Here is a 23,351-nt window from a genome sequence, read left to right on the forward strand (position 1 = left end):
GCATCAGGTGATCCCAAATTCCTTTTGCACATTCTACACCAAGCCCTCTGCTAGCACAGCAGTTTCCAGGCCAGTCTATCAAGACATGTGGATTTCTTTCATTGGCCAGCATGCCACGTTCCTCCCCTGGAGTACCCAGGCTCTATCTCTCTGGCACACAGCACCCTTTCTACTCCTAGACAAGATGCTCTATCACCTCTTGCTATCCAAACCCTGGTTCTCACCACCTCGCTGAGGCTCCCTGAGAGGGCACAGCCCCACACCTTCCTCCCCACAGCCAGCACACGCTCATCATCCATGTTCCCCAGCAGCCCATGAACCCCAGCCCCATGCCCTCCTCCCCAGTGCATGTGATCATATATGTGGCCCTTTCAAAGTGTCTGTTCCCCACTTCATGGCCCCCATTGTCCACACAGACCCCAGGAACCTCCTGTCTTTGGCTAGCTCATGCCAATCCAACCAGTGTCTCACAGCTGGGTTACATGCAATAAGTCACGTTATCATACACAGGAGGAGGGCTCTGGTCAGGCTTAGCATCATATATGGGGCAGCGGCAGGCCAGCTCAGGCCGTCCCAGACGACTGCCAACAGCATTTCAGGCTAGCCAGTTTTCTGGACTGTTGTGTGCTTTTCCTTGGCTCCCGCAGCCTCCCTTCTGGGATCCATGGCCACATCTACAACGGAGCAGGACCAGCTGCGGCAGGGAGTCTGGCCAGGGTCTTCACACATCTATTTGGGTAGCAAGGCTGCGTAACGATACACCTAAAGAGAATCCCTGGGAGGAGACGCTGGGCTGTCCTGTGGGAGGACAGGGAGGTTCAGCATGATAATGGCCCAGGCTGAGGCCAAGGGGCAAGTGCCCTCATCTCCCCTGCAGGTCATGGAGGACTAGCTGAGAGAGACCAGGCAGAGTACTGCCTTCTACCCGCCCCACCTCCAGAGAGATCCAAAATTAACCGACAACAACAGACCAGGGAGATTTACCTCAAGGGCCCTAAGAGTGCATCTGCACTGCAGCTGCGGACGAGCCTCCCCGCCTGGGTAGGCAGACTCGCGCTAGCTCACTTGAGAGCACAGTTAATTAATCCATGACCTCAGACCTAAAGGGGCTGTTCTCTCTCTCCAGGAGTGCAGCTGCAGGAGACTGTGCGAGATGCAGTGTTCAGTCGAACACGCAGTGCCCCGGAGTAGACTCCACAGAGACTCAGCGAGGACGAACTCATGAACCTTCGTCAAGTAGCTACTCTGGATTTGTTTCTAATAATTAAGGTGTGCCAGGTCGCGGACTCCAAGGCCCAGACGAGATCATTTCACGTGTAACTGTATTTAAACATACAATCAGCCGCACATAGACCCCGGCATCACCTCCTTAACTCCCCCCAACAATGGGGCCCTCAGCATGCCCTGAAGGTCAACAACCCGGGCTATTTCGCACTGGGTGGGAGGGAATAGCAGAGCCCCAGGCCCACAAGCAGAATGCCCTGCTGCTGCCTGTCTCCTGGTGGTAACCATGGCATCGTACCACAGGGAGAGGATCTCTCAGGTGGGGCTTTATAGAAACCTAGAACTGAATGGGACCTCGAGAGGTCATCTAGTCCAGTCGCCTGCACTCATGGCAGGACTAATTATCTAGACCATCCCTGACAGGTGTTTGTCTAACCTATTCTTAAACATCTCCAATGATGGAGATTCCACAACCTCCCTATGCAATTTATTCCAGTGCTTAATCACCCTGACAGTTAGGAAGTTTTTCCTAATGTCCAACCTAAACCTCCCTTGCTGCAATTTAAGCCCATTGCTTCTTGTCCTATTTTCAGAGGTTAAGAAAAACATTTTTTCTTCCTCCTCCTTGTAACAACCTTTTCCATACTTGAACACTGTTATCCTGTCCCCTCTCAGTCTTCTCTTTTCCAGACTAAACAAACCCAATTTTTTCAATCTTCCCTCATAGGTCATGTTTTCTAGACCTTTCATCATTTTTGTTGCTCTTCTCTGGACTCTCTCCAATTTATCCATATCCTTCCTGAAATGTGGTGCCCAGAACGGGACACAATACTCCAGTTGAGGCCTAATCAGCGTGGAGTAGAGCGGAAGAATTACTTCTTGTGTTTTGCTTACAACAACACTCCTGCTAATACATCCCAGAATGATGTTCACTTTTCTTGCAACAGCCTTACACTGTTGACTCATATTTAGTTTTTGGTCCACTATGACCCCCAGATCCTTTTCCGCAGTACTCCTTCCTAGGCAGTCATTTCCCATTTTGTATGTGTGCAACTGATTGTTCCTTCCTAAATGGAGTATTTTGCATTTGTCCTTATTGAATTTCATCCTATTGACTTCAGGCCATTTCTCCAGTTTGTCCAGATCATTTTGAATTTTAATCCTATCCTCCAAAGCACTTGCAACCCCTCCCAGCTTGGTGTTGTCCGCAAACTTTTAAGTGTACTCTCTATGCCATTATCTAAATAATTGATGAAGATATTGAACAGAACCGGACCCAGAACTGATCCCTGCAGGACCCCACTTGTTATGCCCTTCCAGAATGACTGTGAACCACTGATAACTACTCTTTGGGAATAGTTTTCCAACCAGTTTTGCACCCACCTTGCACTAGCTCCATCTAGGTTGCATTTCCCTAGTTTGTTTATGAGAAGGTCATGCGAGACAATATCAAAAGCTTTAGTAAAGTCAAGATATACCACATCTACCACTTCCCCCCATCCACAAGGCTTGTTATCCCACCAAAGAAAGCTATCAGTTTGGTTTGACACAATTTGTTTTTCATAAATCCATAATGACTGTTACTTATCACATTATCTTCTAGCTGTTTGCAAATTGATTTCTTAATTATTTGCTTCATTATCTTTCTGGATACAGAAGTTAAGCTGACTGGTCTGTAATTTCCTGGGTTGTCCTTATTTCCCTTTTTATAGATCAGCACTATATTTGCCCTTTTCCAGTCTTCTGGAATTTCTCCCATCTTCCATGATCTTCCAAAGATAATCGGTAATAGCTCAGGTATCTCCTCAGTCAGCTCCTTAAGTATTCTAGGATGCATTTCATCAGGCCCTGGTGACTGGAAGACATCTAACTTGTCTAAGTAATTTTTAACTTGTTCTTTTCCTATTTTAGCCTCTTCTGATCCTACCTCATTTTCACTGGCATTCACTATGTGAGACGTCCAATCACCACCAACCTTCTTGGTGAAAACCGAAACAAAGAAGTCACTGAGCACCTGTGCCATTTCCACATTTTCTGTTATTATTTCTCCCCTCCCCCACTGAGTAACGGGCCTACCCTGTCCTTGGTCTTTATAGATTTTTATAGATCAAACAGATCTATAACCTATAGACAGGTGTTTATAGATCAAAACCAACACCTCAAAGTCTACCTGGATGCTGAGAAGTGACCAGTGTGGGGCCATGTACTCTCTGCAGTCGCCCCATCTACCAAGATGACAGCTGCTCTCTGTACCAGTTTTAGCTTCTGGGACAGTTTAAGATGTGGCCTCATGTGGCTCGCGTTGCATTCATCTGATACTGAAGTGCAAAAGCACAGATTAAGTTAGAAAGCCACATCCAAAACACAAGGCCACACCTTTGCAGCCAGAGGCCAATGGAACCTGTCCACCCTGCTGGTGATTAGCAATTGTCCTATACATCCTTTTGGGATCTCTCAGATAGGAAAGAACCCTACAGCTGTCCCACCAACTCCACCGAAAGCTCAGCTGAGCCAGCCACACCTCATGATCAAGGGTATGGAAGGCAGATCTAATAATACCAGCATGGACACATGGTCATTGTCTGCGGTTAGGAGGCAAACATAGATGAGCACAACGAGCAGTCTCTAAACCAAATCAGGTATGTAGCTTGACTGACAAAAGCCACGGGGACCCGAGCAGCGACATACTGAGAGATTTGTCTTGCCACAACCTTCTCAATAATCCAAAAAGGGAAGGTGCAACTCTGGCTAGTCTGTCAATATTGGATTGTCTCTTGAGCCACAGATGAACACATGCATTCTCCAAGGCTGCCCTTCTTAATGGAGGCAAACAAGGATCCTGCCCTTCTTAACAGAGACAAACAAGGACCCGTCCTTCCCTGGCTGGCCTTCCCCAGTCAGAAAGAGCATGGTCCTAAAACAGACTGTGGCTCAAAATCCTCCATCAACTCCAGAACATCAGTGAATAACACTGGGCAAAGCTCACCAAGCAGATCCTGCCTCTGTGTCCCCCTAAGATCTTGCTCCACAAAGCGCAAAGTACATTTTTAAAGGCCCTCCTTTTTTTTTTTGCATCACAAAGAAGCAAAAGAAGACATATGCATTTTTTTTTCTTTGCAAACACCTATAAATTTAGGAGCACTTTAAATTTCAACCCCAGAGCTAGTCAGAACAGGACACACATTAAATAGTTCAGACACTGAGATTAGGTTGGTGGTTTTCTTGCTAGCAAACAATGCTGAATTTACTTGTGTTTGACTCTCGTCTGGGCCTACCCTCTCCTATCCTAAACATATGGCTCTGTGGGGGTGATAAATTAGCATGTGTCTTCCTCACTTGCTCAGCACCTCCTTGTAACACCACCCTGGGCAGGATAATTTCTCCTGGTTTTCTTTTTTTGTTTTTTTTTAAACCCTTGATAGCATCTGTCCCTCCAGCTATTGTCTCATCTCCCAGCATCTCTAAGCCCACTGAACATACAGTCCACAACAATTATCCGGAGCTCCTCTCTTCCAATGCCATCCTAGATGCCCTCCAATCTTCCTGCCACCCCTGTACCCTGCTGCAATGGCTCTCACCAAAGCCTCTAATGACCTCTTCCTGGCCAACGCTGAGACCCAGTGCTCCATCCTCATCCTCCTGGACCTGTCTGCTGCCTTCGACGGGGCTTCTCTTCTTGAAAGCTTGGACTCCTTCAGCTTCCATTACTTCGCCGTCTCCTGCTTCTACTCCTACTTCTCTAGTTAATCCTTCAGAGGATCCCTCTCCTCCCTCTGCCAACTTTCTGGGGGTTCCACAGGGCTCTGTCCTTGGTCCCCTTCTCCATTCCTTCCACTCCTCATCCCTGGGCAATTTAATTCACAAACATAAATTCAGCTATCATCTCTATGGTGATGACTCTCAGATCTACCTCTACTCCAGACCAGTTTCCTTCTCTCCTAGACTTCAGCCTGCCTTTCTGACATCTCCTGGGAGTCCAGACATCAGCTTAAGGTCACCATGACCAAAACAGAGCTCTTAATCTTCTTGTCAGCCCCTTCCCCCATCCTCTCGTCCGTTACCAAGGACAACCCCACCATCCGCGCTGTCACACAAGTCTGTCACCTGGGCATCATCTTTGACTTGGCTTTCTCTCTAGACCATCATACGCAGGCTCATCTCCTGTCTGGCCTTCACAAATCCCATCTCATCCCACTTACACCCATTCAGAATGCTGCTCCAGAGAGCGTTTTCCTGGCACCTCCCCTTTGGCCATGTCACCCCTCTTTGCACACCTCTCCTGGCTCCCTCTTCTCTACCACATCCAAACAAACACCTGCACATTCAGAGCTCTTCACAGAAAGTCCCTGCCTGACCTAGCATCTCTTAGACACAATCAAGATGTCAGCTCTGAACTCCACTCTGCCAGTAACACCAGCCTCCTTCGCCCACTTGTTACATTCAGACAAGCACCTTCCTGCTTTCTCTGCTGCTGCCCCTGTAAGCACCCTCCAAGCCACCTCACTGTCCTCCTCCAAATCCCTCCTACATGTGGCCTACAAAGAACATGACAACATTTAGGCAACTGATGGGCTGAGATGCTGCCTATTATGCTGACCAATAACAAATCCTTGTTTCCTTGTGCTTCCCAGTGTGTATCCAGCTGTTCTCTTATGTCTTAGATTGTCTGCTCCTTGAGGCAGGGACCCTTTTTTGTTCTGGGTTTGTACAGCACCTAGCACAATGGGTCCTGGTCCATGACACCACAATACAAATAAGTAGATGAAGTCAAGCAACCACATTCAGTGCCACGTACTTGGTGCATGGGACGCAAACTCTGCTTTCTCTTCCATAATTCCCACCTATCGCATCAGGCACCTGGTCTGAAATAGGATCCTCCAATTACAAAGCTGCAAGATTCTGCAATCTGTTGTTTATTCCCCAAGAACATACAGTGTCTGTAAATAAAACTCTTCTGTACAGTAAGTAATCCAGACCCATCAGTACATGGCATGGTGCATTTGGGTTAGAACTACCCCTATCGACTAGCAGCCAGTGATTTAACTGAAATAATTATTGGCACATACCTGAGAGGATGTTCGTGCTGCATCTGATGAAGTCAGACTTCTCTGGCTCATCACATTCTTTTCTAAAGAGTCCATTTTCTCATAGGTCCTCTTGGACCTCACTACGTCCTGTTGCGTAGCTGGGTCATTCGAGAAGCTCCCTGTCCTCTCCAGTCCCTGTCTGTACAAGGACCTGTTACTAGAGGTCACGTTGTCCCTTGAGTGCTGGATGACATCTTTCTTCAAATGGTCTGACTGAAACCTAACTTTACTGCTCCCTGTTGAGGTGGCATTTTCCAGCATGTCGGCATCTAGGCTTGCTTTGCTTCCCCTGCAGGCTGCCGATTTCCCCACCACGGCACGCATCTCCGCAATCAACTTATCATTCAAAGCACTGAGTTCACTGCTGCTGCCCACTGAGCCAGGTCTTCCCTGACCTGCCATTTGTCTCCTTCCTTTCCTCTTTCTCAAGCTTGGAGAAGGGCCTGTTGAGTAGCCAGAATCCTGTTGACTTATAACAGTAGGGTACTCTTGAGCTTGTGGGCTGTTCTGTCGACTGTGGTGGGCCTCCATATTCTTGAGAACATTGGCTTCCAAGACCCTCCAGGACTGCTTGAAACTGTCCTTTGAAGAAAGCAGACCAGGCTGCGGTTTAGCAGGGCTATCAGCCACCCCCCCGGCGCAGTGAAGAGGTTTGGATGACTGGTCAACATTGACCATGTGTTTAATATACTCTCTTCCAGCAGGGCTGTATTCTGTGGTGGAAGGGTTTCGCACATGTTTTTTTCCAGCTTGTTGTTGCTGTTGCATACTTGGGTGCTGCAATAATTTGGTTGGCTGGAGCTGCTTTTGGAAGCTATTGCTTGGAGATATTTGTGGAGATGTCCCATTCGCATTTACACTCTCAGTGTCCATATCTACAGGAGGCTCGTCATAAATTGGGGAATCTAATGATGGCTCATCATATATAGGTGCTGGAGATGCATATTTGGGAGATGCAGGCTGTGGTGTCCCTGTTTCGCTCCTTGGCGGAACATGACAAGGAGGGCCATTCCTTAGCACTAAACAAAACCCACCATTCTCTGTCTTTTTAATCTGCATCGACGGTTTGGTTTCCACTGGAGAGGCTGGCTTTGCAGCAGCTGGGGTCTGGGCTGTGGACTGAGGCTGGGCATATGGGACCGGATTTGGAAGCAGAGATTTCTGGCTGTTGGCTTCTGCAGTACTCTGTGGCTGCAGTGAACTGTTCGATGAATCCTGCACTTGTCTTAAACTGTTAACTTTAACCAGCATGGCTGCTTTAGTGCCTGGCAAAGGCTGCCAGCGGGTAGGAGTGTCCCTGGACAGAGAGAAACACAAACATAGGGAATTATTTAGGAAAAGAAGAAAACAAAAATGCAATTCAGATCTCAGGTCAAGTGGGGGATGGGTGAGCTGGCTCCAGCTTTTACCCAGACATCAAATTGAATCTCCAAGGTCTTTTAGATTCATCCCACCTAAACTCTGCACCCCCTCTGGGGCTGTTTCCTGGGCATTCGACTTCTAAAAACAGGAAATATAATATTTACACATGAGAAAAATGCCTGACTCATCACACGACTCTGTTCAGCCGTTCGAGCCAGGCTCTTTCTACTTGTTACCCCTTCAGAGGTCTGAGACAATGCTAACCCATTAGAACACACATTCAAATCTGGCAGCCAATCCTGACTGGCTGGCTAGAGGCGAATAAGAGATCTGCCGGACCTCTCCACCACTTGAAATGTTAAATGGAAAAGCAGCCAAATGCTTATGGTTCAGAAACATCTTCCTTGATAGTGATGCTTCCAGCTGAAGGCATTCAGTGCCAGATGGCCCCTGGGGCAAATCCTGCAAGTCAGCCGGAGCGACACCAGGGATGACTGAATGTGGCTCACAGAATGCATGTTCCACTCTAACAAGGTAACCAACCTCTAGGGAGACAATCCTTCCAAACTCTCCTGTATGCCTTAGTGGCCTTGTGGGGAACCCCCTCACCCAGCTCTTGGATCAGTTCCTCCTCCCAATGTGCTCTGGCTTTTTTAAAACAGCCCCCTCTCCTTCCCTTGGGACAGGCCCAGAGCCCTGTGACCTTAGCCGTGTGCTTGGGAATGGCTTGTAGATCCCCCCAGGAGTGCCATCCCAGAGGCATTGTTTCGCACTGCGATAACAGCCTAGACTCAGGTGGGAATCCAGTTTTGAGACAGGAAAGTCTAAGTCTGCTGCATGGCCTGGGCAAAACTGGCCTGGCTTGTGAAAAGGAAACCCGAGTCTACAGCTGCACAGTGCCACACAGGCCAGGAAGGGCAGGTGTAAGGTACGTGCTGAGCTGCCACGCTGGTGCCGTGGGCAAGGCCTGAGAGAGCCAGAGGCAGGGTAGTGACATGCTAGTGACATCACTATTACACGCAGGGTACACACTGCAGTGCCGCAGGAGCAGCACCAGGAGCTCGCAGCGTATGGCACAGCGCGCACAACACAAAAATCAGAACAGGGATGCAGCTCCCCAGCAGAGATCCCCTGGGAGCAGCAGGTGTGTACTTCCACCCCCAGTGACCCCGTATGGAGAGCAACCTCCCCTGTACGAAGTTCTTACTCAGACACTTCTCCCCGGTGTCTGTGAACTAGAAATAGCTGCACACACCTCTAGCAGGGGGAGGAAGCTCTGACTGTGGGAGGAGGCATGTGTCCTAACAGAGGGAGCTGGCAGGGGGTAGCCTCCCAAGGAAGCAGGAGAGCCTGTCGTTTACCCAGCTGAATTGCTGTATTGAGTACTTGGAGACATGGGGGACACAAGAAACATTCCTCAGAAGGGTGGTGGACCAATCCCTGCCTTGCAGTCTCACTCACTCACTCACTCAGGACAGACCCTTCCTTTACCACGCACCCCCAGCAGCCCTCTGCCAGCTGACTCGTGTGAGACACAACCCCCAAATCCAACCTCGTTTGCAGCCTTGTGGCATTGTCTAGAGACGTTCCCACCCCTTGGAATGGTTCCACTGCCCCCTCCGCTCCCTCTGGGCCAGGTGTGTCTGCCCAGCGCCACCCCTTTCCCCTGCAGGATGGCCTGTCTGCCCAGTCCCCGCCCCCACCCTCGCCCCTCTCTCACGACGCTGTGTCTGCCCATGTCTCCCCCACCCTGGATGGCCTGTCTGCCCCTCCCCGCCCCCAGCCGCCGCCCCAGGATGCTGTGTCTACCCGATGCCACCCCCTTCCCCCCCAGGATGGCCTGTCTGCCCAGCCCCTGCTCTCCCAACCCCCACATGACAGCGATTTACCGTATCTCTCCTGGAACATTCCCTCCTTTAATTGGACCCACATGAAATCATGATTCCTGCCTCTCATCATGAGGCCCCAACAGGAGGGTCTGAGGCTGACTGGAGACTGCCTCTGTGCTCTGCACTATTCCCAGGGCGCAAAGGTCGCCTGCCGAACGTTAGCAGAGTCCAGGGCACATGTCGGCTGGCAGAGGGCCTGGCTCCAGCTGGGTGACAGACGCATCACGCCTCAGTGCAGCGCTTGGGGAGGAGAGACAGTCTGGAAGCAGACTGGAAGGTTTGGGTTGAGCCCCGCTGTAATGATGCCATCAGCTGCTCGCTCTCATACAGACTGCTCTAAGGATCCCTCCATTTACAACCCCTCCCTAGCCTCCAAACCATAACCCAACTGACTAAGCACCAGACCGGCCTTGCCTCTCGGAAACACTCAGCACCGCCCCACACTGAGCGGAGCAGCACCCGCGTGGGGCACAACGCCCCTCAACCTGTGTGTGCCCAGCCCCTGCGAAGCAGGAAACAAGAGACCGGGAATGGAACACAGCCTCCCGCAAGGAATTTCCCTCCCCCAGTTCCCCCCAGGGGGAGATGGCCTGGGAATCCCAGGCCAGGAAGCCCAACCTGGGTCCCCTGGACAACAGTACAAGGGCACTCGTGTAGGAGCAGGATTTTATAATTGTATTATAAGAATAGAGGTACTAACGGATGATTTCATTTCATCCTGCCAGCCACCCTTTTTGAATAGCAGAAAGGAATGACCCTCTGGGACACTGGTAGAAATGCATCTGACAGACTGCCAGTGTCTGTACTGATGTTAAGACAGGGACAGACCAGAACAATCCTTATGACTGATTATGGTCACCCCTTTTGTTTTAGGATAAGTTATAATGTCTACTATGGTTTCCTATATGTATTACAAATTAGGCACTCTAGTTAAATATACTTACTAAACCTTAAAACAAAGAAATGTAAGAGACAGGATCTTGTATTGTGTCTATGGTAAGGAGATTCAAAATAAACTGACACTGTTTGTGTTCTCAAAGGTCTCTGTAAAAAGACTGTTTGTGTGAATGAGGAATGTTTGCATCAGGAAAAGATAAGGTGTGAAGGCCATTGTTATAGCCAGATGGTCAAGGAAGGAGGAGTGAAGAGACTTAATAACACCAGAGAATCATTAACGCGCATCCATAATGAAGGAAGGGCAGATTGACAACCCTGAGGTGAAGGCTGGCACCCCTAAAGACAAGACAATTGATTAAATTGAAACCAGGACAGGATGATTCTTGGAGGTGTATTGGAATGTTTACATCAAAAGATACACCAATTAAGAAGTAACCCGGCCACAAACTGACACAGCAAAATCCATAGTCTTCAACAGAGAAAAAAGACTAAGAAGAAGGTGCTTGGCCAAGGGACTTTGGGTTCGTCTTGCCACACTCCAGGAGCATCGGATCATAAGCATCACCTGACAGGACTCTGTGTGTGTGTGTGTGTGTGTGTGTGTGTGTGTGTGATTGAAAAAGCATATGCTAACTGTTGTATTCTCAATAAATGTGGCGTGCTGCCTTCTCCCCTATAAAGGTCCCATGTGCTTCTTATAAGTATAACACTAGCCCCAAGTACCGGTCCCCCCTGGTGTAACTGGCTTCCTCAGCTCCTCTCTGACAACGCGCTCTAACCCCCAGCCAGGGCACCAGGTGTGGCCAATGCAGTGTGTGTCTGTGCTCTGCCCACAGGAATGTGGCTGCATTAGCTCTCACCCTCTGTCATAAACATACAGCTAAGGGTAGCATAAAATCCCTCCTTTACCTGGATTAAGGGGTTAAGAAGCTCAAAAACCTGGTTAGCACCTGACCAAAAGGACCAATAAGGGAAGAAGATACTTTCAAATCTGTGGGGGGAGGTTTTGTTTGTGCTCTCTTTGTTGTGTTCTCTCCGGGACAGAGAAGGACCAGGGCAGGAAAAAAAATTCTCCTAAAACCCTACCTGAAATAAGCATTTAAGTTTACAAAAATTGTAAGTAACGCAAGGAAATGCATTAGATTATCTTTTGTGTTAGCTTGTGAATTTTCCCTATGCTAAGAGGGAGGTTTATTCCTGTTTTTTGTAACTTTAAAGTTTTGCCTAGAGGGAATCCTCTGTGTTTTAAATCTTATTAACCTGTAAAATTACTTTCCATCCTGATTTTACAGAGGTGCTTCTTTTACTTTTTTCTTTATAATAAAGTTCTGTTTTTAAGAACCTGATTGGTTTTTAGTGTCCTAAAAACCCAAGGGTCTGGCCAGTGCTCACCTTGTTTACCTATTTGGTTGGTATATTATTCTCAAGCCTCCCCAGGAAAGGGGGTGAAGAGGCTTAGGGGGACATTTTGGGGAAACAGGAACTTCAAGTGGTCCTTTTCCTGAATCTTTGTCTAACTCACTTGGTGGTGGCAGCAATACCATCCAAGAACAAGGAAGAATTTGTGCCTTGGGAAAGTTTTTAACCTAAGCTGGTAGAAATAAGCTTAGGGGGTCTTTCATGCGGATCCCCACATTTGTACCCTAGAGTTCAGAGTGGGGAGGGAACCCTCACACCCTCTGTGCCCATGACTCCTCCCTTATGGGCTAAGTCCCTGCAATGGCTGCAGTGCTGGGCAGAGTGCTGGGGCAGGGGCAGGAGAGCTCAGTGAAGGACAAAGATGCCATTTGCAAAGAAAACTCTGCTCCAACCTGCCCTGGGTCTGGCATCTGCAACCAAATCTGTCGCCTCATGACTGTAATGAGCCAACCCCAACACACACGCATCTGCACACACCCACACCACGTGTACCCACTCACCCATACAAACCGCATGCACCCACACACCATCACCACGCACACACAAAAACACAGGTGTGCCCATGCACACCATGTTCATGCACGCACCCTCACTGCATGCACACCCACAAACCCTGCATGCACATACCCACCAACACACCACACCCACCCACCGTGCGCATACATCCACAAACACCCCACGTACACGCACCCAAACCACACGCACCAGCCTGCACATCCCCCCCGCATGTACACCCCCCCATGCATACACACACACACACCCTATGCACCCACATTGCACACACACAGCAACAATACAAAGCCACAGCAAGCTCCCCAGGAAGGCAGTGCAGGTGTCCCTAGACGGGGTTCTGCACTGGTGGGAAGAACCAGGGCAGCAGCACTGGGAAGGCTTTCAAATTAGCATTTTCCTGCCTCAGAGTGAGCTTTGGTTGGTTTGGTCTTTTACCTACGACTGGGTCAGGAGCAGAGAGAGGTGACATCAGCCAAGGGACACATTAAAAGCAGCACTGGAAACATCTGCCTGTTGATTCAACCTGAAGCCATGTCAGGTCAGTTCCTGCATCATGCTGCCTGGCTGTCCGAAGGCCCAGTGAAAGGAGTGTAATGCAGGAGCAACTTTAGCCCATCTTGCTGGCTTGGGGCAATGGGCAAACCTGCCCAGATTAGAGACACCCTCACTCACCTTCCCAACAGGAACGTTGCAGGAGAACATCCTGACAGAGACATGCCATGCCTCAGTGCAGCTGCGAGTCCTTGGGGAGCAGACACCAACATCCTCCCTGCTCCCAACATCGAAAGAGTATCTCCCACCTGAGCTGGCCCTGACCAGCAGCTGCCAGGTTCTGATCACCCCGAAAGAGAGCACAAACTGTGGACGTGTGTAATGGGGGAAGCATGAAGCTCCAATCACCACCCAGGCAGAGGGTGATGGCTAGCTTTACGCTCTTCAGCCAGGCCCAGTCTGCTCACACTCACTGTTGTCAGCAGGCACTGAACGCACCTGCATCGCTTTACATAACCACTGGCAGCTATCAGCAGCCCACCCCCCCCAGCCCCCGGGCATTAGGCAGAACAATGCCATTGCTCCAAAGGCTCGGCTTGTCCGCAGCACACAGAGCACTTATCGGACTTTCCCTTGCAGAGAAAAGAGACAGGTGGAGGGCTGAAAGTTCTGCCCAACTTAGTCCTGCAAGACTGTGGGCGGGATTGCTCTAGTCATCGCTCAAGGAAATGAGAAATGCCTTCGATCTCTTTCCTCTCAATCCATGCCCGGCAATAGCCCTCCTCACTTCAGGAACACGTTGTTCTGTGCGGTGCCAGACAAACTGTCAACATTCAATACTAAAGAGTAACAACGGGCCTGGACAGCTTGCAGGGTTGTTCTGCTGATGGCCTCAGTAGCCCACTGATGGTACTTTTCACCACTTCAGAGGTACATGACAATTTACTCTCCGAAGAGCAGTTATTTGGAAAGGCAGAGCTCCCTGAACCCCACAGGAGCTGGAGAAGAGCACTCGCCCTGCAGCCTTTGAACAGCTGCAGCTCAGCTATCGTGTTATCCAGTAACATAGCAGCTTCTGTTCTGTAAGGAACCTTGGCCTCACCCTGCCTCCCAGCGTGTGGAGCAGCACCACTTCCTGAAACCAGGGCCTGCGAGAGGCCTGCATATCAGGCCATGTGCATGTCTGACACAGCAGACCAGGCACGTTCTGATTCGTTTCTCCAAAGATATTACAGCTGTGTGCACTCTGGAGGATAATCCTTCGTCCTAGCAGGGAAATGCTGATCACGGACTTCTGTCCCATTTCCCAGCGCAAGCATTCCCTGTTTGACTCTGCAGACAGGGCACTGCTTTTGGACCTTCAGAACACTCCTTCCCTGGTCCTGGGACAAACTCTCCCAGCTGATAGTGAAGGAGCAGAGCCCAGAGCTTGGTTCCCTGCACCTTTTGCATTCACATTAAAGAGGATACGGAAGGGGGAAAAAAGAGAGAGTCTCCAAACAGAAACTGCTTCCTACCTGTGAGAGGGGTTTTCTGTGTCAGATGGCTACAGGATCCCACACTTGCTCCATAGTCCTCCTGGGGACCAGCCAAGGACCCAGAGGACAGCCAGGGACCCAGGAGTTTGCCTCCTATTTGCCCCAAGTCAAATGTTTATCAGACGACAGGAACTGCTATTTTCTTCTTCTCACTCCTTGACATTCCCCAGGAAACAGCAGCCAGGGTGGAGCTTCTGTTCCGATACAGCTGAGTCACAAGAGAAGCCAGCTTACAGGTAAGAACCAATTTCCCTATCAGATCCACCAAACCGGAAAGGGAGGAGGGAATGCAGCACTAATGATATGACAGAGCTAATAGGGTGCACCTTGGGGCGAGTGGGTGAATTACAGACTTCACCATATACCACTGCTGCACACAGGTCTCATTCTCCCAGTGTGGCATCAGAGGTGCCCCTCTCTCTACTCCACAGCAGTGGCCAAAGATATTCAAGGACCAGCCTGGGGCAGAGCATAATCGATCTCTTCCAACCAGCCAGAAAGCCAGGGCCCTGACTAAGTGAATGTATCTTACACACTCTTCTGCCCCTGCAGCATATACAGCATGCTCCCCAGTGACAGACCGACAGGAACTCTGTCCTCAGAGGCTGAACCCAGGCAGGTGCAATGTGGTGGGGTAAGAGAAACAGGCAATGTCATCATCTCATAACAGAGGAATTCCTCTGGGCTGGTGGGTTAACCATATCCACTAAAGCCACAAAAGCCACTGAAACTCTCAGGGTTTTGGTGTCAAAACTGCTCTCTCTCCATGAGCCCTGGGCCTGGATCACCGCCGCAGACAAGACAGTTTTAAAGCTTTGGACACTACAGAACTGCACCCCTCCACAAAACTAGGAACCAAGGAGGGAAAACACCAATTGCTTTGTTACAAGAAGATATATTTGCAGTGAGTTCAAATGGTCTGTGCTCACACACGCCAGGATCCTCTCCCCTGGAGACAGACTGATGGGAAGTAGCGGGCAGCCCGCCCACAAAAAGGGTAGAAGGAGCAGACAGAGACCTGGCAACCAAACAGTGTGTGGTGGAGTTGCTGTATCAACCGATCTTGAGAAGCAGCAGATTAGGATGGTGAGGCAGTTCCAGTGTTTCCGTTTTTTCCCCGCCTGTCCTTCCTGAATAAGCTAGGCCCACCACTGCAGTCATGAGATTTACCCAGAAAGTCTCTGATGCCAGCTAAGTCATAGTGTAGCTTGTGTACTAAGACTTCCAGTTCTCCCTCCTTATTCCCCATACTTCTTGCCTTTGGGTATAGACACCTAGAATGTTAAGCAGATTCCCCACTGTTTTCCCTCTTGCTGCTCCTATGAACCCATTGTAATTTTCCCCGCTCCGCCGCCCTCAACGTCTAAAACCCTCTGTTCCGATCACCTTTTTTATACCTATCTCTGGGCTTTTGTCACTTGCCTCCTTTGAACCCAGTATCTGTGTTTAAAAGAAGGGGCGCTCACCAAATCAAGGGAAAGGGGGTGATGGGGTACTTATGTAAGTGCTAGCTATGATTGATTGTTATAACGGAGCAGACAGCTAAAACATCAGCATCAAAAGATGTCATAATAGAAAGCTTTTGACAAAGTCTTCTGTGCTTTCTGCTGGCCCCTGCACAGCCACAAATGGTGTCAAAAGAATTTTAGACTGTTTCTTATTCCACTGCTGGAGGAAGCAACAAGGGTGAAACCTGGATCTGTATTAACCAGTGAAAAGGGAACGGGAACAGTTCTCGTGTTGTGCAGTAGAATGGAGAGGGGGCTAAATGAGGAGAGGAGAGGGAAAGCGAGTCACTCTGCAAAGGAAAGACACGGAACTTGTAGGAACTGTGACTGATGAGCAGGTCAGGGTGGGCTCCCACAGGAAACGGGCGACAGCACAGCTGGCTCTTTCAGTAAGATGGAGCATTAGCAAAGGGCGAACTTGCATATGAAGCAGGTACATTTTGAGAGAGAAAAGCAAAGGGAACATGAAAATGCTTTGGGGAGATCTGTTTGCTTTGCCATCATGCTGGAGATCTGGGATTGCGCTGGGTACTGTAGATTAGAGCCTTGCCCCTGGAACCAAACCCAGCGGGACCTGACTGCAAGCATGCGGATGGGCTGAAAACAACCCAGCATGCTCAGGCTCGGGTCAGGCAGTCTCTGACCACCTCCTGCCTGGGAGCTCGGCACGGTGGTGGCTGCGTGCCCCACTCCTGTCAGCCACTGCCACCTTGCTGAGCTGTATGTGCTGCAGAGCGAGTGTGCTGAGGAGCTGCAGTGCCTCTCACTCCACAAAACACTGCGCAGCAAGGTGGGGGCAGCTGGGAGAAGCTGGGCACACATTGCCACCACCGCACGACCCCCATCCCACCCCCAGGCCGGCGGCCACCACATCACGACCTCCCTGGGCAGGCAGTGGAGGGCAGACATGGGGCAGGTGGTCACCACTGTGACACCTCCCTGGCCAGGCGGCCACCACCGCATGACCCACCGAGCCTGGGGTGGATTGGCAGACGCGGGGCACACAGCCACCACTACACGACCCCATGGGCAGGCAGTGACTGGAGACAGATCACGACCATGGAGTTTGAGGAGTGGGAACCCCTACCAGGCCAAGCCAAAAGAGTGAAGAGGCAGTGACAGTTTCATAGGGAGCAGCCTGGGGGAGGGGGAACCAGCTGCCCTTTGTGTGCACGGTGCTGGGACGAGGAACAGTCAGTGGGACAGGAGCAGGGACAGGAAGTGAAGTAGCCCTGACAGCTCCATGGAGGGAACGAAGTAAAGAAAACTGAGTCAAGGCTGGCAGGCAGCCCCATGCAAATAGACCCCAATCTGTATAGGGTTGAGTTTGCGTCGGGTATGGAAACAACCCTGCCCCCTACTCGGCTCAGTTTGGGTTCGGACGGGCTGTGGCCTGCTCGGGTTCAGCTGGGCCTTAGAATTAGGCCTGAGCAGAACCCCCTGCTGGGAACGCTGCCCCTTGGACCTAACAGAGAAGAGACTAGGAGAGTCACAGCCCGCAAAGGAGGCTTCACAATACACTGCCACAGCTGGGCTACAGGCTGCCCGAGCCGTCCCAGTGCGAGTGGGCTCCAACGTGTGCATAGGCCATCTACAGGCTACTCCCCCGGACATGGTCAGCATGGCCAACTGGAAAGGTACACAGCATCCGAACTGGGGGTGGAGAAGGGGCAAGCAAACAGTGCCTGAACTCCAGCGACTCACAAGGAGAGCACAGGAACCTGCTCCACAGCCCAGGGATCTTTGTATTGCTGACCCTTTGTGAGCCCTGAACTAAGCAACTTACATTAACCAGGGGGGCAGAGCTGGGCGGGCCAGGTGGGACTGGAGCCAAAGTAAATGCGTTGGGAAGCAGGCACTGGAATAGCAGCTGCCTTCACCTCCCATTCGTGCAGCTCAGAACAATTACCAGAGGTCACTGTACTAAACTGCAGTGCAGCTTTGATGGGCGGTGAGAAGTATTTTGGGTTGTTTTTACAACCGAAGAGGAAACACTCATTCAGCACAGAGACTGCAAAGAAACAAACGAGCTGCATCCTGTGTGAGAAAGGCAAGGGGCGTGAGCAGGAGGAGCAGCCTGTCCTTGCACATGGAATCTGGCAGAGCATACAGGGCTGCTCTGGAAAGAGCACGTAGATTATCCATGGCCTACGTCTGAAATGGGCTCCACGCCACAGGAGGGGTCACATTTCTAAGGGATTGCCACCTAGGTCTGGAACAAAACCAAAGAGACTATGCAGTCTGGGTGAGCTACAGGAGCCTGACCTCCTTCCAGGGAGTGCTCATCACGTTGGCTTTGGGCAGTCACATTCTCTGAGCAGTTCATTCAGCCACGTGCAGCTAGGTCTGTGGGGTGTTTCTGGATCTAGGTTAATAGGCCATGTCCCTTCTTGCTGCCCAGCTCATTTCAAGGCTGTTTTTAAAAGAGCAGATTTTCTGCCTCTGGCTCAGTTACTCTCGTTAGTTTCCACAATTGTCCTCCAGTTTTTTACTCCCTCCAGGGGTTCACGAGGTACTGAGTTCAGGTTGATTTTTCTCCACTATTCCCACTCTCTCCCTGGAGAACAAGTGCTTAGTTCCTGTGCAGTCTCACCTCACCTCCATGCCCTTCACATCCACCCATGGCTGTAAGTGAGGCTAGGAACTGACTCCCTCCCATGGATAGCAGGCCCTGCTAACAGCACCATTCCCTGGGGCGAAGGAATCCGGGTTCACTTTCTCCTGCCTGCTTGATAGGAAAGGGCAGGCAAAACCTGCCCAGGTGGTGAGTCTCAGGGAAGAGCGTGTGAGCATAATGTAACATGAGCGACAGAAAGGGAAGGGGGGAGTCATTTGATTTGTAAAAATCTACAGAATCACAATTTCAGTGGTGTCACCTTCTGTGGTGTGATGCGGGGTAGGGGTCTCACTGCCCACCCTGCCAGCTCCCTGCTCCAGGTCCTCCAGTTGGAAATTTTGATAATGCGATGGTGTCGGAAATGGATCAAGTTGGGTGTCATTCAAATGCCTTTGCTCCCATGAACACAACGGTACCACACAACAAATTGAGAACTGTTATATGGAGATATAGTCAAGAAAATGTTTTAAAATGAAAGGTTTTTTAATTGTACTTCAAGCAACACATCCCTGTGTTACATAAAAAAAAGGCACTGACCTTTGGTAATCCCAGGGAAATTAGCCTTGACATGTAGGGCTGAAAACAGTTATTCATCAAAGTCGTCACCAGTGTCATCTCCATCTAAGGCACTGCTACTGTCATACCGATCCTTGTCCATGCCTCGCTCGCACAGCTCCATAAAAGGCAGGCTGCGGGGGGGTGATAGCTCAGTGGTTTGAGCATTGGCCTGCTAAACCCGGGGTTGTGAGTTCAATCCTTGAGGGGGCTATTTAGGGATCTGGGGCAAAAATAAGGGAAGGTACTTGGTCCTGCTGTGAATATGACCTCCTGAGGTCCCTTCCAACCCTGATATAAAGCAGTTACTTGCTTTCTCGTAACTGTTGTTCTTTGAGATGTGTTGTTCACGTCCATTCCATATTAGGTGTGTGCATCGGAAACTTTTCCCCTTAGCAGCTCCCGTCGGGCTGGCAGGGCCCCCTGAGTGGCGCCACAGCGCCGTGCATATATACCCCTGCTGCCCGACCCCCTCCGCTTCCTTCTTGCCGGCGACTCTGACAGAGGGGTAGGAGGGTGCTGGTGGAATGGACGTGAACAACACATCTCAAAGAACAACAGTTATGAGAAGGTAAGTAACCGTTTTTTCTTCTTCGAGTGCTTGTTCACGTCCATTCCAGATTAGGTGAATCACAAGCTTATCTCTGGAGGAGGGTAGGAGTCACGGAACAACCGACTGGAAGATCGCTTTGCCAACTGCCGCGTCCTCTCTGCCCTGCTGGTTGACCGCATAGTGGGTCGTGAAGGTGTGCACTGAGGACCAGATGGCTGCTCTGCAGATCTCCTGGATCGGGACCTGTGCCAGGAAAGCCGTGGAAGTCGCTTGAACCCTGGTTGAGTGGGCTGTGACCGCTGGGGCCGGAGCTCCTGCGAGCTCATAGCACGTCCGGATGCAGCTTGTAATCCAAGACAAGATCCGCTGCGCCGACACCAGGAAGGCTTTCATCCTCTCGGCTACGGCCATGAACAGCTGCAAGGATTTACGAAAGGGCTTGGTGCACTCCAAATAGAACGACAGCGCTCGACGCACATCCAGGGTGTATAGGCTGCGGTGACTGGGGTCTATATGGGGTTTTGGAAAAAACACCGGCAAACAAATGTCCTGGCCCAAATGGAATTGCGAGACCACCTTAGGGAGGAACTTGGGGTGCGGTTGGAGCTGCACCTTATCCTTGTGCACTCTAAGTGAGGACGGGGCCAGCCCCTGCTGCTTGAGGTGCAGGAGGTACTTGAGAATGGCTTGCACTGGGGCCTGGCACGGCTGCACCTGTTGGGGCTCACACCAACAGGAGAATCTTTTCCACTTGGCCATATAGGTAGCCCTGATAGAGAGTTTCCTACTGCCAAGCAGACTCTGCTGCACAGGAAGGGAGCACTGGCTCTCCAAGACTTTTAGCCACAGAGCTTCCATGCCATCAGGTGTAGTGATTGCAGGTCGGGGTGGTCGGGGTGCAGGTCGAGAAGCCGCCCACTGTCCTGCGTGATGAGGTCCCGGTGTAGGGTCACCACAGATCAGCCTGCCAGTCGTCGAGGTACGGGTAAACCCAGACCCTCTGCCTCTGTAAGAAGGCCACCACCACTGCCATGCATTTCGTGAACACCCGTGGGGCCGCGCTAGACTGAACGGGAGAACCGCAAACTGGTAATGTTCTTGGCCCACGGTGAAGCGCAGGAACCGCCGATGTGCGGGGTGGATGGCAATATGAAAGTACGCGTCCTTCATGTCGAGGGAAGTGTACCAGCCTCCCGGATCCAGGGAAGGGATGATGGTGCCCAGAGAGACCACGCAGAACGGGGCCTCGACCAGGAACTTGTTGAGCTTTTGCAGGTCTAAAATGGGACGAAGGCCCCACCTGGCCTTCGGGATGAGGAAGTACCAGGAGTAGAACCTTTCCCCCTTAGGCCATGTCGCACCGCCTCTACCGCCCCTGCCTCTAGCAGTGGGCGAACATCCTTCTCTCAGAGATGCTCGTGAGAGGGGTCCCTGAAGAGGGACGGGGAAGGGGGGTGGGAGGGAGGGAAGAGAATTGTAACGAGTACCCGTTCCGTACCGTGTGTAAGACCCAACGGTCCGACGTAATGCTGGACCATGCACGGGAGAAACGGGCCAGGCGGGGCAGGAAACAAAGGGTCTGGTACGCTGTCCTCGAGTGCACCTTCAAAAGCCTGGCTTAGCGCCCAGCTGGGATTTGTGCTGACATTGGTTCTGGCCGGGCGCATTATTATAGTTATTATTGCGCGTCGCTTGTTATCCCTGCCTCGCCTACGGTAAGGCTCATGCCTATGATGAGGCTGGTACTGGCACTGAGGGGGAGGCTGCAGCTTAAAGGGCTTCCTCTGCGTCACCGGGGTGTGCATACCCAGCGACTTAAGTGTAGCCCTCGAGTCCTTGACGCTATGCAGCCTTGCATCTGTCTGGTCCGAAAAAAGCCCGGACCCTTCAAAGGGGAGGTCCTGAAGTGTACTCTGGACCTCAGGCGGCAGGCCTGACTCCAGCAGCCACGCCGAGCGCCTCATGACCACCCCCGACGCCATTGTTCTGGCCGTCGCGTCTGCTGAATCCAGGGAGGCCTGAAGAGAGGTCTTAGCCACTGCCTTGCCCTCGTCCACCAGGGCTGTAAATTCCTGTTGGGAACCTTGCGATAGGTTGTCCTTAATCTTCCCCACCACTGCCCAGGAGTTAAAATTATGCCTGTTGAGGATGGCCTGCTAGTTCGCAATCCTCAGCTGAAGGCCCCCTGACGAGTACACCTTTCTGCCAAAAACATCCAGGCGTTTTGCCTCCTTGGCCTTATGGGCCGGGGCCTGCTGTCCATGGTGCTCCCCTTCGTTCACCACCGAGACCACCAGGGAGAACGGACTTGGGTGGCAAAACAAGAATTCGTAGCCCTTTGATGGGGCAAAGTACTTGCGCTCCAAATCCTTGGCCGTTGGAGCACTGGAGGCCGGGGTTTGCCATATAGTCTTATAATTCGATTGGATGGTCTTAATGAGCGGAAACGCTATTCTAGATGGACCTTCAGGGCTCAAAATGTCCACCATGGGGTCCTCCTGCTCAACCGTCTCCTCGGCCTGCAACCCCAAGTTCTGGGCGACCCTATGCAGTAGCTCCTGGTGGGCTCTGTGGTCTATGGATGGAGGGCCGGACACCGCTGTTCCTGCCTCCGCCTCATCCAGGGATGACGAGGAGGTTAGCAGCTGCTCAACCCCCTCTGGCTGGTCCTCCTGCTCCCCTTCTCCCAGGCCAAGGCGGGAGACCTCGGGGCAGCACCAGACTCGGTGCTGATCTCTCCGGTTTACCCTGGGGTAAACTGTGGTGACGCCTACCGCGAAGGCCACGGCAGTGCTGATGATCTGTGCCAGCGGGAGGTCGACGAGCAGCTCCTAACGGAACGGGAGAGAGACTGGTACCGATATCCCCGGAAACGGGATCTGGACCGGGCTGACAGCTTTCGGTGTTTAGCCGGTGCCAGGTCTCCTGATGGCTCCGGGGCACTACGCACTGAGGAAGCCGGAGCCAACGTCGGGCGGTCCGGGCCCGGTGGCTGCAATGCGGCTTCCATCAATGCTTTAAACAAAAGTCTCTTTCTTTCTTTGTTCTTGGCTTGAACGCCTTGTAAATCTTACACCGCTCAGCTTGATGTTCTTCCCCCAGGCAACGTAGACACGAGCCGTGGGGGCCACTAACTGGCATAGGCTTGCGGCAAGTGGCACAAGCCTTAAACCCGTGGGCCTGCGGCATGCCTCACGGCCTGGGGCAGGTGCTGGAAGCCTCCAAGCACCTAATCACTTAAGTGTCCACAACAAAGGTATGCTAACTAACTGATAACAGCTATATAAGAGAAAGGCTAAGGGGCTGCTCTCATACAAAAGAGAGAGGTTGTTCCAACGCTGTCACAGTCGGTAAGAAGGACTGGAGGGGGTCGGGTGGCAGGGGTATATATGCATGGCGCAGTGGCACCATGCAGGGGGCCCCACCGGGAGCCGCTAAGGGAAAAAGTTTCCGATGCTTGTACACGCGACGCGCACACACCTAATGTGGAATGGACGTGAACAAGCACTCGAAGAAGAATCTATGACTCCATGAAACCATTTGCAGGATGGTGAGCATCTGGTCTTTTGGCACAATCATTTGGTTGGCTGAAGGATTGATATAGAAGCACATGGTATTTCACACATAACTGGTGTGATCAGTCTATCCACCAAGACCCATCCATGCCTGATAAGGGATGGTAGTTTGGGTGTGCTTG

At 51.3% G+C, this 23,351-nt stretch overlaps 1 protein-coding gene across 2 annotated transcripts in view; it reads right to left on the bottom strand.

The window, feature by feature from the left end:
• Positions 1–23,351, bottom strand: part of LOC102930402 (rho GTPase-activating protein 39) — a 121,867-nt gene that overhangs the window by 32,249 nt on the left and 66,267 nt on the right. For both annotated transcript variants that reach the window (XM_037915933.2, XM_043527163.1), the window contains exon 3: positions 6,291–7,608. In XM_037915933.2, the coding sequence (XP_037771861.1) occupies positions 6,291–7,608 (1,318 nt within the window). The remainder of the gene's footprint in view (positions 1–6,290; positions 7,609–23,351) is intronic.

This window comes from Chelonia mydas, chromosome 13 (genome assembly GCF_015237465.2).
Source record: "Chelonia mydas isolate rCheMyd1 chromosome 13, rCheMyd1.pri.v2, whole genome shotgun sequence".
Lineage (NCBI taxonomy): Eukaryota > Metazoa > Chordata > Testudines > Cheloniidae > Chelonia > Chelonia mydas.